Source organism: Ricinus communis, chromosome 7 (genome assembly GCF_019578655.1).
Source record: "Ricinus communis isolate WT05 ecotype wild-type chromosome 7, ASM1957865v1, whole genome shotgun sequence".
Classification (NCBI taxonomy): Eukaryota; Viridiplantae; Streptophyta; class Magnoliopsida; order Malpighiales; family Euphorbiaceae; genus Ricinus; species Ricinus communis.
In genome coordinates, this window is record NC_063262.1 from 20,185,278 (window position 1) to 20,199,848 (window position 14,571).

Below are 14,571 nucleotides of genomic sequence, written 5' to 3' on the forward strand. Positions count from 1 at the left end.
ATTGACCAGCACAATCCCGAATTACAGACCCTACTCCTGCACAACTCGCTTGCTCAACAAACGACGCATCCACATTTAGCTTATACACACATGCACATGGAGGATTCCAAACAGCGGAACCATGCGAGCAATCATAACAATTCAGGTCATCACTATTTTGAGCTTCAACATATGCAGCATGAAAAATACATGCTCCGTCATAGCGCCAGTCAGTCAAAAAGCCTCGCTTCCCATGAAGCCTGTCATTTCTAATAGTTCAAATCATCCAACACATAGAACTAAGTATCTCAAAATCAGAAGAAGAAAGGGAAAAATTAACTGAACACAATACATTAATAATAGGTTGACCAACCCTTCCCCAAATAAGATTAGCAAATGTTCTTAGTTATTGGACCAAAAAAGATCGCATGATTTGAAGATTCGAAGCCAAAAGTACAACTTGAACAGCTCGAATGCACCAGGACATGATGTAGCATAAATTTAATACCTGTAGGCATAACATTATGAGACAACCTCCGAAGGAAAGTTCTGATATTTGAAGGTAGTTTCAGATGTCATAAGAAATTCCACCATCTATCCATATCAGTAGAGATCGAACCCTCCTTAGGGAGCTCTTAGTTTTAGATGAGGATTATTCATTAATTCAAATATTTATCAAGACCAGGATATATTTAGTCGTAAATACTTGTTTTTGAATTATGTCTCATAGTTTAGTTTTTATGACGTACAAATGTACTGGATGGGATTGTTAGTTATTTGAGATCCCGGATAAATTTGTTTTAAATAAAATGAAGGAATAAGTACAAACATGCGATTTCACCATTTGACAATTTTTAGTATGTGGTTTTTCTTACGGATAAAAAGATGTATGTGGTTAAAAATCGTGACAAAAAATATTTTACTATTAAAAAAATTGATTGGTAAGGATTTAATTATTTTTACTTTGATAAGCCAGCCATCTTTATTATATTTCTCGTGTTTGATAATACGAGTTTAGATTTTAACAACTTAAAACTTCATTATTTGACTGTTAAATCGATCTCATCATATCGATAATTTCTTAATTGCGATTTAACGGTTAAATAATAAAATCAATAGTTATTAAGCTCCAAATTCATATTCTCAAATACGAGCAATGTGATAATAATGACTGATCGGAGTAAAGATGGCTGAATTCTTACAAATTGTGAACTTTTTAATAGTAAGATGTTTTTTCGTAACGATTTGAAACCATGTACATCTTTTTGTTTGAAAAAAATAATATACTAAAAGTTGTAAAATATAGAATATTTTTTTTGTACTATTCCTAAAATAAATATATAAAGTATGTATACTTTTCTTGAGACTATGTTATATAACTAAATTAGAATTATTAAACTATTTCAAGCTCTAACTACAAATAATTTTTTATTTTTATTTTTGACCAAATTTGACAAGTTGAACTCCATTTTAAGTTAATTTGAACAATCATATGTATATCTAAAGTAGAATACAATCAATCCTCTTATAATTAATATAAATAATGGATAAATATTATTAGATATTAAAATTACTAATTATTAAATCTATCAAGTATAAAAACTATAAAATAGTATAAGACTAATATATTAAAAGTAAATTTCATACATAAACTTAAAATTAATAAACTACTATATAAAATAAAGAGATTTATTATATAAATACAAGTTAAATACTTAATTTACTTTTAAACTTACTTTTCAATTCAAAAGTAATTGGTACAAATGATTCATATTCTAAAATAATTTCATAATAACTGTCCTTTTTTTCTATATACAATAAAATTTGTATTTCATCACTTTCTTTTAGCGGCACATATGCAAAATTCTTTTGTATTTAATGACTTTTATTATTTTATTTATATTTGGTAACTTCTAAATCTCAAATTTATTATTAGCGTCAAGTATTAAAATAACAAACACTAACAATATATTTTACTAAAATGTATTAATAAATTCATTTTATTAACAAATAAGTTTATATATTTTGTGTGTTAAATAATAACTAGATTCACTTGAAATGAAATTATATTATATATTAAATATTTTATAATTAAAAAAATAGAAAAAATGCAAGAAAAAACTAAATGAACTTAATCTTATAAAATAAATTATTTTATTAATATCCATTTTGAAATTCTATGCAGTTTAATTATGGTAAACTTATGAATTTAATGAGTTAGAATTTTAAATGAATTTCCATTTTGATCATATAATTTTGATTTAGAAATAAATTCTACAAGATTATTCATTTCAATTAAACGCAGTGTAAGAAGAAAAGATAAATAGATAATTAGCATCTTTCTTTTAAATATTTCTTCTAGATATTGATAATTCTAAAGATTATTTTAAATTATTTTATAAATTATTGAATAATAGAATCATTAATTATCCAAAAAAGAACGAGGTTGGTTTTTTAAAATTTATAAATTAATAGAATTCTTAATTTATTAAATATTAAAAATAAAGGGTAGAATGTAATTAAAATTTTATTTATATTTAACTTCTTTCAGGTTTAAACTTAAAATGAACTTTTCGATTTCATTTATATTTAACTTCTTTTCTACTCCCCTTCTTAGAAAAAGAAAGAAAGTAAATGCTTAAACTCTTATAGTTCATTTAGTTTACGGATTCATAATTCTTAGAATTAAATTTAATTTTATGTTTAATTAAGTTATAATATTGCTTATATTAAATATTGTTTAGTACAAGTATGTTAATCTATAGAAAATTAATTCTATTTTTATAATCCTATATTTGGTAGGATAGTTTAACTAGATAAATAAATTGTTATAGTAATCAAATTACTTAAACATCATTTGCCCTATGTTTAAAACTTGTATCTCATTTTTTTTCTTTCTCTCAAAATGCCTTCTAAGTTTGTTCATCTAGTCTACATCAATTTTTGGCTTAAACTACTAGTTTTTGCTTTAGGGTATACCGATATATGCATAAGTAATTGTGAAATAAACTAAAAAATTAAGATCATTTTAGAGAAATAAAATAAAAACTCAAGGCTATTTTAGAGATCAAAATCTTATTAATTATAGATTAGTAATCCCATTGAATATGACTTACTAAGGACATAAGAGACTTGGTTTTAGATAAACTTATCTCAAAGGTTCGCTAAGCTATTGGAATTGTTAAGCCCAACCTTTATCATATGTACCAAATATAATGTTATTTACTAATACTATGGTTAGCTAAACAATCTCATATAGCAAACAGACTATTAGAACATTCCCAATATAGTACTTTTTAATTTAAAAAGTTCTATAATAAACAATATTTATAAAAAAATAATAAAAAATATAAAGAGTAAAGATTTTTACTTATGTCCAAATAGATTTTTTTTAATATTTTACTCTTTATATTTAAGTATTAATAGTTAAATTCTTTTTTTTTTCTTTTTTAACTTTTACTAATAAAATTACATAGAAATTTGTAGTGAATTTATTATATTTAAATAAAAAATAAAATTTGATTATTCAAATATAGATTATAATCAAAGATAGAATCTACTGGAGTCTTATTAATAGAATAACTTTTTATTATAAGAAATTTAATATATCATAATATATATAAATGTGCAAATAATTTACCCATAAAACTTTATTTGTTATTCTATAAATATTACCTAATTTGGTAATTTAGTAATTGAATTAATATTATTAATTTATTAGATAATAGGAACTCTTAAAAAATTGGTCTCTTTAAAATCACAAACTCAAAGAAGCGGATGATGATTAGAAGTTGCCCGAAATAGGAAAATATCAACATATATATGGAAAACGTTTTTCTTTAGTGTATATGTCAAAGATAAACCTGGCATCCCATTTTGCTAAGAAGTGACCAATATACATGAATATGTGAACAAATAATTCTGCTCTGACAAATCAAAAAGGAGATGGCGGCTTCATCATATACTAGAAAAATAAACAAAACAATAAATTAGGTGATATTTAGATTAAAGTACCATGAAAAAAAATTAAAACCTTAAAAAGATCATCAAATTTAAAAATTGATTTGAATTGATGTAAGATATCTTTCAAAACATATTACTTTATATTTATGTATAAACTTTAACAAGTCGTGCTTTTTTTTAAGGCAGCGTTATAAATATTATTTTTTATATTAAAATTATTATTATAAATTAAAGGAAAAAATAACAATAGTATTTAAAATATATTTATTTCCTCTCAAAAAGTATACATATTATAAGAGTTTATGTATTAATATGTTTTTATTACTATATAATGCAGCTATGTATAACATATATAATTTTTAATTTAATAATCCTATTATCAGGTTATCAACAATAATTTTAAAGTAATTGACTTGATTTAAATAATAATTTGAATAAATTTTTTATATTTTAAATTTTTCTATAAAATAAATCATCAAGCTTCAATTAATTATATTTATTCAAATAGTAATAATGACTTAAAAATATATTTTAGATATCTAAATCTAAGTATAATATTAAAATTAAAAGGTTTAATTTTATAATATTTTAAAGTAAAAGATAAAAGAATAATTCATACTATAAAGTGTTGCTATATTTATTTTATTAGAATAAAAATAAATTATTAATATATATTATTTTTATTAAATTTATATACATTTTAAATATATATGAATTTTAATTTTTTAATAATATATCATTTTTTGTTGCTAGTTATAAAAATAATTAGTAAAATTCTATAAGTATTCTTAGATATTTTTCTTAATTCTTTTAAATATTTCATAATTTTATTAATATAATATTATAAAAATTATTTATTAATTAATTTGAATATTTTATAAATTAATAATTTCAATATAATTGACATTGTTAAAATTATAATTAATTTAAAATATTATTTTTAAAATTATATTATTATTTATTAAGAAATTAATATATTAGTTAATATAATATTAAAATATTAAAATATAATTAATATACTATTTCTTAAGATAGAATTAGAATTATTATCTGATTAGTAAATTAATTTATTAGTTAATATAATATTAAAATATAATTTATATATTATTACTTAAAATTATAATTATTACTTAATTATAAATATAACTTATAAATTAATAAACAAAGAAAAAATTATAAATTATGCATAAATTTGAATTTCATGTATTAAAAATAAATATAATTGTCAAAATAAAAATTTTATTCATTAAAATATAAGCACACATTTCAAAAATAATTTAAATTTCAAAAATTAATATTTTATATTTGAATATTTCATAAAATATATTTTACCATAAAATTCATTTGAGAGTTTTATTGTTACGAATGTTTGATTTTCCTCAAAAGAAAAAGAAATACTTGAGCATTTGATGTTTTCTTCAATTTACCAGAAAAATACATTAATTAAGGAATATCCATAACTAATATATAAAAAATCACAATCATTTAGGAAGTGGTACTTAATTATTATCTATTAATAACATCTACTAATATGTTCTTTAAATGTAAAGAAAAAATATGAAATGGAATAATTAATTTAGAAAGCGTTAATTATTCTCTATAATATCATCAAATACACATGCAAAAATAAGAAAAGTAAGAGTAATCTTTTATGTAATTCTTAACAGGCAGTTGGGAGAAAGCGTGTTGCACCTTTCAATTTAACTCCTTTTTCTTTTTCTTTTTCTTTTCTTTTCCTGTTGGAAAAAGGAAACACAATTCCGAGAATCTCAAAAGAGAGAAAGAAATTCAAAGTTATGTTTTTTAGATTACAGAGAGTGTTTGGTAGCCGTCATTCGTCGATGCAATTGCCTTAGAGGAGGAAAATTAATTACCAACCAAATAATAATCCTTACTTTTCTTTCTTTTAAGAATTTTTATTTATTTCTCTCTTTCTCTCTCTCCATGGCAAATAGTAATTACACCTCTCGTCTCCACCATTAAATGCAATTGCTCAATACGCTCTGCAATAACTCCTCGCTGCCACATTTTCATCCATCTGTTTTCCCTTTCTTCTTCACTACTTCACTCTTCTCTCCTCTCCTCTTCTCTCTTTCTTCTTCCTCTTTGGTTCTTCATCTTCTTCGTTTTTCTTTTTTGGTTTACCTCTTACTCTCTATACCTACTTCTTACCATAAAAGTTCTTGCCAAAGCTGCCCTGGAACCCACCTCAAGATCCCCCGAAAACTGCTCTCGGATTCACAAGGTAATTAAGCTTGATACCAGATCCAAGAAAACTCTTCTCCCTTTGGGTTCTCTTCATGGGCTATTTTTGTTTTTGAATGAAGTTTTTTGTATAAGTAGGTTTTTATTTTTGAAGAGAGAGACCGAGTCTTACAGTACCTTTTTTTTCTCTATTTTTGGCACTTTTAATGCTTATAAGTGGTTTTGCAAAACCACCCATTTTCATTTCTGAATCTTTCTTGCATTTTTATACTGATTTCTTGCCTTGTTCTTGAAGCAGAAAGATAGACATATAGAGAGAGCTAAAGGGAGAAAGGAGACAGTGAAGACAAAGTTGGATTTTTGGTGATCTTAGCTGGGCGTTACAACTATATATTTATATAGATATTTTTCTATTTGCTTTTGGGGGGCTTAGCCAGAATTTTATCTTTGTCAACTCTATCTTTCTTGTATTATATTCTGTCTCTCTTACATTGGTACGTGAGAACAAAGATATATAGAGTCCAGAGAGAGAGACTCATTTCAGCGGCAAAACAGAAAAACCAAAGTCAGCCCTTGCCAGAGAATCTATATATGAAAACCCTACTTTCTCTCTCTAATCTCTATATAAAGTTAAAAAGAAACAAACTCCAATCCCCAAGACCCGCTTAGTAGAGTGAGAGAAGCAGATATCTAGCTATTATCTGTGTAGTTTCACACTTCGCAGCCTGCTTACTAGGGTTCGTGGGTTGCGAAATATGCCTGCCGGAGTGATGAATCCGGCGAGAAACATGCCGTCGATGATTGGGAGTAATGGAAATGTTGGTGGGTTTGGATCCTCTTCAGGGCTTACCCTTGGTCAGGTCTGTGTTTTAAGTTCTTTATTTTTTTTCCGTTTTCGTTTTAGGGGCTTTGATCTATAACTGTTCTGCTCATCTGTTTGATTAGTGTACTTAATCTTTTCCACTTTCTTTAACCTCTTTTTCATGTTATACTTAAGACCATATTCTAAATATATCCGATCTTTTCTTCTTTTTCTACAGTTAGTGAGCTAGAAAGGTGTATTATGTCGGCGATTAGGTCATTAGTCAGACTAATTGGCCATTTCAAGCAAAATCCTTCTCGATTTTTGCAAAATATAAACGCGTCAAAGTCTTTTGCTCTATCCCAGCACTTGCACAGACACTGAGAGAGAAAGAGAAAGAGAGAACAGTAAAAAAGAAAAAAACAAAGAAAAGAAAAGACCCATATAAACCTTCAAATGGGTTCTATCCTCTTCAAGATCTAATGTTTTTCTTCATGTTATTAGGAAAAGATTTCAGAAAAAAGAAAAAGAAAGAAAATTTACTACTTCTGTTTTCTCTTCTTGCTTAAAACATTTCTTACATGTGAGCGCGGCACACAGACACACTTGATCTTATACATAACTATGTGTTTGGGGGTGTTGTGTGTTTAAGCCTTTTGTTTTGAGTGGAATTTTTCCATTCTCTGTGTGTTTAGATTGAAAAACAATAAGCTATATAGCTATAGCTTCAGGAATCTTAAAGATCTGTAGATAATGTTCCAGCCAAACATGCTGATGGAGGGCCAACTTCACCATCTGGACATGACTCAAAACACATCCGAAAGCGATTTAGCTCGAATTAGAGATGAAGAATTTGACAGTACTAATACTAAGTCCGGCAGTGATAACCATGAAGGTGCTTCCGGTGATGATCAAGATCCACGCCCCAACAAAAAGAAGCGTTACCATCGCCATACGCAGCATCAGATCCAAGAAATGGAAGCGTAATTTCCTTCTTTATCACCTTAATTGATTAACCAGTAGAAATACATTCTATTGTCTTTTGATTGACAATCTTTTCTTTATTGTTTTTTTTTGTTAGTTTCTTCAAAGAGTGTCCGCACCCAGATGACAAGCAACGGAAGGAGCTGAGCCGTGAATTAGGGTTAGAACCATTGCAAGTCAAATTTTGGTTCCAAAACAAACGCACCCAGATGAAGGTATAACGTATTTGCACAACCTTTTATTCTGGACTTTACAAATATAGATTTTCACATATATGTCTGCTTTCTTTATATTATTTTCTTACTATAGGGACGTACGTTACAGTATCCTTCTCCTTCCTTTTGGGAAGTTTTTTTGTTTTTTGTTTTTTCCTGTAATGGGTGTTTCAGTAGTCAAATTCTACTTTAGGATTTTGCATTTTGCTAATTTTAGTTCCTTTAGTATTAATTTTTCACCCATTTTATGTTAAATTTCTTCTTTCTCACAGACTCAGCATGAGCGCCATGAAAACACACAGCTTCGAACTGAGAATGAAAAGCTTAGGGCCGACAATATGAGGTATCGAGAAGCTCTTAGCAACGCCTCTTGTCCTAATTGTGGTGGCCCAACTGCTATTGGTGAAATGTCTTTTGATGAACATCATTTGAGGCTCGAAAATGCTAGATTAAGAGAAGAGGTAAAAAAAATAAAATTAGAAAATTTATTTATTTTTATCCAATTTCAGAGGCTTAAATGGATGAATATATGCATATTTAATGTTCAACTAATATCTTTTAAATTTTACAGATCGATCGTATTTCAGCCATCGCTGCAAAGTATGTTGGCAAGCCAGTGGTGAATTATCCTCTTCTATCTGCTCCAATGCCTCCCCGCCCGCTTGAACTTGGTGTTGGGAATTTCGGAGCTCAGCCTGGCATTGGAGGGGAGATGTATGGAGCTGGAGATTTACTTAGATCGATAAGTGCACCTAGTGAGGCTGATAAACCCATGATAATCGAGCTCGCAGTTGCAGCCATGGAGGAACTCCTTAGAATGGCTCAGATGGGTGAACCATTATGGATGAGCAGTCATGATGGAACAAATTCTGCGCTAAATGAAGACGAATACATCAGGATTTTTCCTCGGGGAATTGGACCTAAACCTGCTGGTTTTAAATGCGAGGCTTCCAGAGAAACTGCTCTTGTTATCATGAATCACATCAACCTTGTTGAGTATCTCATGGATGTGGTAGGTTTCCTTGTATTTTCCAGGGAATTAATGTTTGTGTTTATTGCATATAGTCTACAAATTCCAAGATTGAGAAGGCTTAATTCTCTACATTCAATGTCTATGTTGTGGCTTTCAGAACCAATGGTCGACTGTGTTTTCCGGGATTGTCTCAAGAGCGATGACACTGGAAGTATTATCAACAGGAGTAGCAGGGAACTACAATGGAGCCCTGCAAGTGGTAATACATGCATATATTTGGTTCTTTTTAAGGATAGATAGTGCTATGCAGATGTCTGGATGAAAACATTAATATTCTATAATGTCTGACACAGATGACGGCTGAATTCCAACTTCCTACTCCACTTGTTCCAACTAGGGAGAGTTACTTTGTAAGGTACTGTAAGCAACATGCCGAAGGGACTTGGGCAGTTGTTGATGTTTCCTTGGACAATTTACGCCCTAGTCCGGCTGCAAGATGTCGAAGAAGGCCATCTGGATGCTTAATTCAAGAAATGCCTAATGGATACTCGCAGGTAAACTAATTCAAAATCTTAAAAGATCAATTGAATTAATTATAATTAACATGTAATCATACTAAATTGTAATGAATTCAATATCTCAGGTGACGTGGATTGAACATGTGGAAGTGGATGATAGAGGTGTTCATAGCCTATACAAGCAGCTAGTTAGCTCAGGCCATGCTTTTGGGGCAAAACGTTGGGTAGCTACCTTAGACAGGCAATGCGAGCGCCTTGCAAGTGCCATGGCAACTAACATTCCCACTGGTGAAGTTGGTGGTAATACTAATTATTCCTCGTTATAATTATGAACTAAAGATAACTTATTAGTTTCACCAAAAAAAAAAAAAGATAACTTGTTAGAGAAAAAAAAGTGTATGATGGGAGCAATCTTATTCTCATATAATAATGAAACACGACACCATTCAATATATGGTAGAATGGACAATGTTTTTTTTTGAAGATTTATATAATGGGGGGAGTAAAATATAGTGTTAAGAAAAACCTATTGTACTGTTGGTAAGGTGGTTGTAGTTAAGTTCGACAAATCTAATGACTTAGAATATTTACAATATCGGCATCGTTTGAAACCGAATCAATTGCGCAGCTCCCAAAACAGTTGATGTATATATGTTAATGTTGCAGTGATAACAAATCAAGAAGGGAGGAAGAGTATGTTGAAGCTGGCGGAGAGAATGGTGATAAGCTTTTGTGCTGGAGTGAGTGCATCCACTGCGCATACATGGACAACACTATCAGGAACTGGGGCTGATGATGTAAGGGTGATGACACGAAAAAGTGTGGATGATCCTGGGAGACCCCCAGGGATTGTGCTTAGTGCTGCAACTTCCTTCTGGCTTCCAGTTCCACCAAAAAGGGTTTTTGATTTTCTTCGTGACGAGAACTCTCGAAATCAGGTAGATGAATTCTAACTTAGAACTGCTTTGCTCTTTGTTTGGAAGAGGAAAAAGTAAAAAGAAAGAAGAACATAGGAAAAATGGGTGGAAAATAATTCAAAAGTTTCCTTTTGTACCATATATTCTAAATTTCCAAATTGAAAAGAAAGTACACCTTTCTAGTTTTAAAAACTTTCTCCATTTTATATTTTTTCTTTCATCCAAACAAAAGATAGACAAACAATGCCCCAGTATTTTCTTTCTCTTCCATTTTCTACTCTTCCATAGTTTCCTCTCCCAATTTTCTTTGCTCCCAAATAGTGTTCCAGCTCAAAAAGAAAAAAAATAAAATAAAACATGGAGTTGAATCCGCAAGAGCTACAAGGTAAAATGGTTAAGTTGTGTGAAATCTTTAGCTAACTCATTATTTTTTATGAGCTATGTAAGTTATTAAATATTATGTACCATATATATGTTTATTATCCATATTTAATTAAAAATGAAAACTAAAACAAATGCACATATATTACTTGAAAAGATTTGTTTCAAGGCCTCTGAAAAATTAGGTGACAGGCAACTGTGCAATTCATGTGTTTGAACTAATATGGGGATTGAAAGATATATGTTTTAATTCCTTGAAGCAATCTGACCATAGATATAATCCCATTAGTATTATTATGCAAGGCTCAGGAACCAAAATGTACCTCTCAAGCTAATTATGTACAATACAATAATTGTGCCTTTTTTTTTTGAAAAAATAAAATAAAATAAACTGCACTATCTTTGAATTAAATTGGCAATCCTGTCGGAGTGGATCTAATTATCCAGCTTTTTTGGTCATGCTTGCAGTGGGATATTCTATCGAATGGCGGGGTTGTCCAAGAAATGGCACACATTGCTAATGGCAGGGATACAGGAAACTGTGTGTCTCTTCTTCGAGTAAATGTAAGTACCACACAGGTATTTGTCACCTATTATCCAGTTATATTACATCAGCAGCTTACAGGTACATTTCAATCTGTAAGTCTTCATTGACCCCAAATGATGTTTCAACAATTTTAGAGTGCGAATTCGAGCCAGAGCAACATGCTGATTTTGCAAGAGAGTTGCACAGATCCAACAGCCTCTTTTGTCATCTATGCGCCTGTTGACATCGTCGCGATGAATGTGGTTCTTAATGGTGGGGATCCAGATTATGTAGCTCTTCTCCCCTCAGGATTTGCCATTCTTCCTGATGGGACCACTGCGCATGGTGGAGGCATTGGTGGTGAATCCGTGTCAGCAGGTGGATCTCTTCTGACTGTTGCTTTTCAGATACTGGTCGATTCAGTTCCTACAGCGAAACTATCTCTTGGCTCGGTTGCAACTGTCAACAATTTGATCGCTTGTACTGTTGAGAGGATTAAGGCTGCTTTGTCGTGCGAGAATGCCTGAGCTCCAAATTGTTTTATATTCATACAGGTAAGTTCCTTGTCCCTAGTCCTCGCAAAGCAGGGACTCTCGTGCAGTGAAGATGCTGATTTCATTTTTAACCAAACTTTGCAGCCCAACAGCTTGAGTTTTGTTCTCTTATTGATATTGTTAGTGCAGTTCTTAACTGAAGAAGGAAACAAAGAGAGGAAATGAGAAACAAAAAGATGTGAAGATTATATATATAGAAAAGATGGAGAGAGAAGTCAAGAGCGCACCTCAGATGATCATTTTGCACTAAGGGATGGTTTTTGTTTAGGGTTAGAGGGAAACAGACTAAGCATTTCATCACTAGCGTTGAAATGAATTAGAGGTTCGGGTATTGACTTCTCCATATGAAAAAAAGAATCCTAAGTTATAATTAGACCTTATTGTACAAGGTTGAGCTATCTATCCCCTTTTCTTCCAACTTAACAATGTAGTTTAGAGAGGCAGCTACTGGGTTTTCCTTTGCTTTCCTTTTTGCTTTGTGCAAGTAGCTAATTAAATTCTGTCCTCTTTATTTCCTTCTTCAAGTTGTAGTGTGTGTTCTCTGAAGCATCAGTAAGTGGAAAAGAAGCTCACATTTACTGATAAAACATTTGCTCCCACCCCCCCCCCCCCCCCCCCACCCCCCCCCCCCCCCCCCCCCCCCCTCTTTTTCCCATCTTAAGAGCTTTAAAAAATAGACTACTTTTCTTACTTGTCTTGTTAGTTTCTGGAGTCTTTCTTTTAGTATTTTGCCTTGTCCAGTTCTAGGTATGTTTCTTTACAGTTATTCTAAGCAATTTGTTGGGGATTAGTAGTTGGTGATAATGGCAGCTGTTTTGCCTTCATATTCTTCTGCTGGAGCAAGCCTTCAACTGCCCTAAAATGAAATTGCTCTGTTCACTAGAAATTCTTATATATACTTGGCAACTACATCATCTCTAAATAAAATCAATTACATGTTGTTCTTTATTAAATATTAATTTATTTATCATTATTAATTATCATAATTAAAAACCAACTAATAAATAATATTATATATCATTATATAATTAATTTTATCTACACATTTAGATCTGATATACATTTATTAGAATATTTAGAACCGAAACACCTAATATAACTCCATATACAGTACTAATAAATTCAGAAATTTCAAGCTTTGCTTTATCAATATTGGGTAAAATATTTTACCTGCTTTCAGCAGTATGTTTTCCATTTAAAACATTATAATTTAATACACGTGATTAATAGATTATTAATCTTGTCATGCCTCCATTATTCTATCATCTTGTAATGCAATCATGTCCAATTCCTCTTATGCTTCTACTACAAAATCCTTTCTACTTTCTCTTGTTCCCTACTGTATTTTCTGATCACTTTCTTGCGGCACCATGGCCAGATTTTCATATGCCCTTCTTGACAACCCAGAGGAATTTAATCCCTCTTGTATACTGGCGGTTGCCTTAAGCCAAGATTTTCATATATTAGTATTGGTGATTATTGTTTCACTAATATTATGAAGGCCACTTTATTAATATATTCCTTTTATACATGCCCCATTCTCCTCTCAGATAACAAAGTTTAGCAAGTTTCATACTTTTTCTAGACCTAACCAGAACGATGATCACTCCCTCTTTTCAATTTTGATAAATTGTTTTTTGTCTGACATAAAATACAGACCATTTTCTCTCTTTAAAGGTTAGTTTAATGATTAAATATCTAAAATATCTTTTTGTTATATTTATATTAGTTTAATGATTAAGTATCTAAAATACCCTTCATTATAGTTATGTTAGTTTAATGAATAAATATCTAAAATACCCTTCATTAATAAATATAAGTATTAACATTCATAATTAAGTTTCATTTTCTTAAATTCGAAATTGCATATTACTCTCTCTATACCGTAAGTGGCATTTTTTAGTGTTTCACTTGGATTAAGAAAACGATTATTAGGTTTAATTATAGAAAAAATTAGCTAAATGTGATTAAATTGCCCTTTTATAGAAATTGTCAAAATTTATTATATTTATTCCAATATTTCAAGTAATTCATTAATTTATCCACTTCCACCTTATCTTAATTATTATTTTCTTAGTTTTTTTTGAACCCCGCTCTTTAGATCAAATTGATATGGAGCAAATGGGGCATTTTAATAAAATAAATCTGTCACTAATTCTAACTAATAAAGGTATACTAATAATAATAAATTGATAAAAATACCTTTAATATGTTTGGAGGAAAAACAAAGAGAAAATTTCTCTCCTCCATCTACAACAATTTCCTTCCATTTCTAATCATTTAATACCTTGCCTTTCCCATGCAAGGATTAATGATTTCTGTTTATAAATTGATTTAGCTTCACACATGCATCAACCATCAAGATTTTGATAGAGATTTCACCAAAAAGAAAACTCTCCCGTTATGTGAACAGTTGACAGTAAGGATAAATCTTAAAGTCCTAATACCTCGACCTAATGCACAAAATTTAACAAAAGATTTAGCCATTTATTTGCGTTAGGTAAAGCCTGATAGTCTTAAGGTCTCAACCCAAAGAAATCAATGGAACTGAGGA

General features: G+C 30.0%; 1 protein-coding gene across 9 annotated transcripts; it reads left to right on the forward strand.

Moving 5' to 3' along the window:
- The first annotated feature begins 5,925 nt into the window (after positions 1–5,925).
- Positions 5,926–12,719, forward strand: LOC8274823 (homeobox-leucine zipper protein HDG2). Of its 9 annotated transcripts, none has more exons than XM_048377086.1 (13): positions 5,926–6,187; positions 6,446–7,007; positions 7,700–7,932; positions 8,031–8,148; positions 8,421–8,609; positions 8,720–9,160; positions 9,279–9,380; positions 9,475–9,675; positions 9,765–9,939; positions 10,306–10,577; positions 11,406–11,516; positions 11,619–12,017; positions 12,102–12,719. In XM_048377086.1, the coding sequence occupies exons 2-12, from the start codon at positions 6,903–6,905 to the stop codon at positions 11,988–11,990; spliced, it is 2,319 nt and encodes a 772-aa protein (XP_048233043.1). In that variant the 5' UTR covers positions 5,926–6,187; positions 6,446–6,902; the 3' UTR covers positions 11,991–12,017; positions 12,102–12,719. The 9 variants fall into 9 exon arrangements, with proteins under 9 accessions (XP_048233043.1, XP_015577878.1, XP_025014011.1 ...); XM_015722392.3 differs by having other exon boundaries at positions 5,927–6,187; positions 12,142–12,719; XM_025158243.2 differs by having other exon boundaries at positions 5,929–6,187; positions 6,443–7,007; positions 12,147–12,719.
- The last annotated feature ends 1,852 nt before the right edge of the window (positions 12,720–14,571 follow it).

Coding starts and splice junctions, on each gene's coding strand:
- LOC8274823 (XM_048377086.1), top strand. CDS start 6,903: ATGCCTGCCGGAGTGATGAATCCGGCGAGAAACATGCCGTCGATGATT. Junction 9,161..9,278: donor TTGAGTATCTCATGGATGTG/GTAGGTTTCCTT, acceptor TGTGGCTTTCAG/AACCAATGGTCGACTGTGTT. Junction 10,578..11,405: donor ACGAGAACTCTCGAAATCAG/GTAGATGAATTC, acceptor TCATGCTTGCAG/TGGGATATTCTATCGAATGG.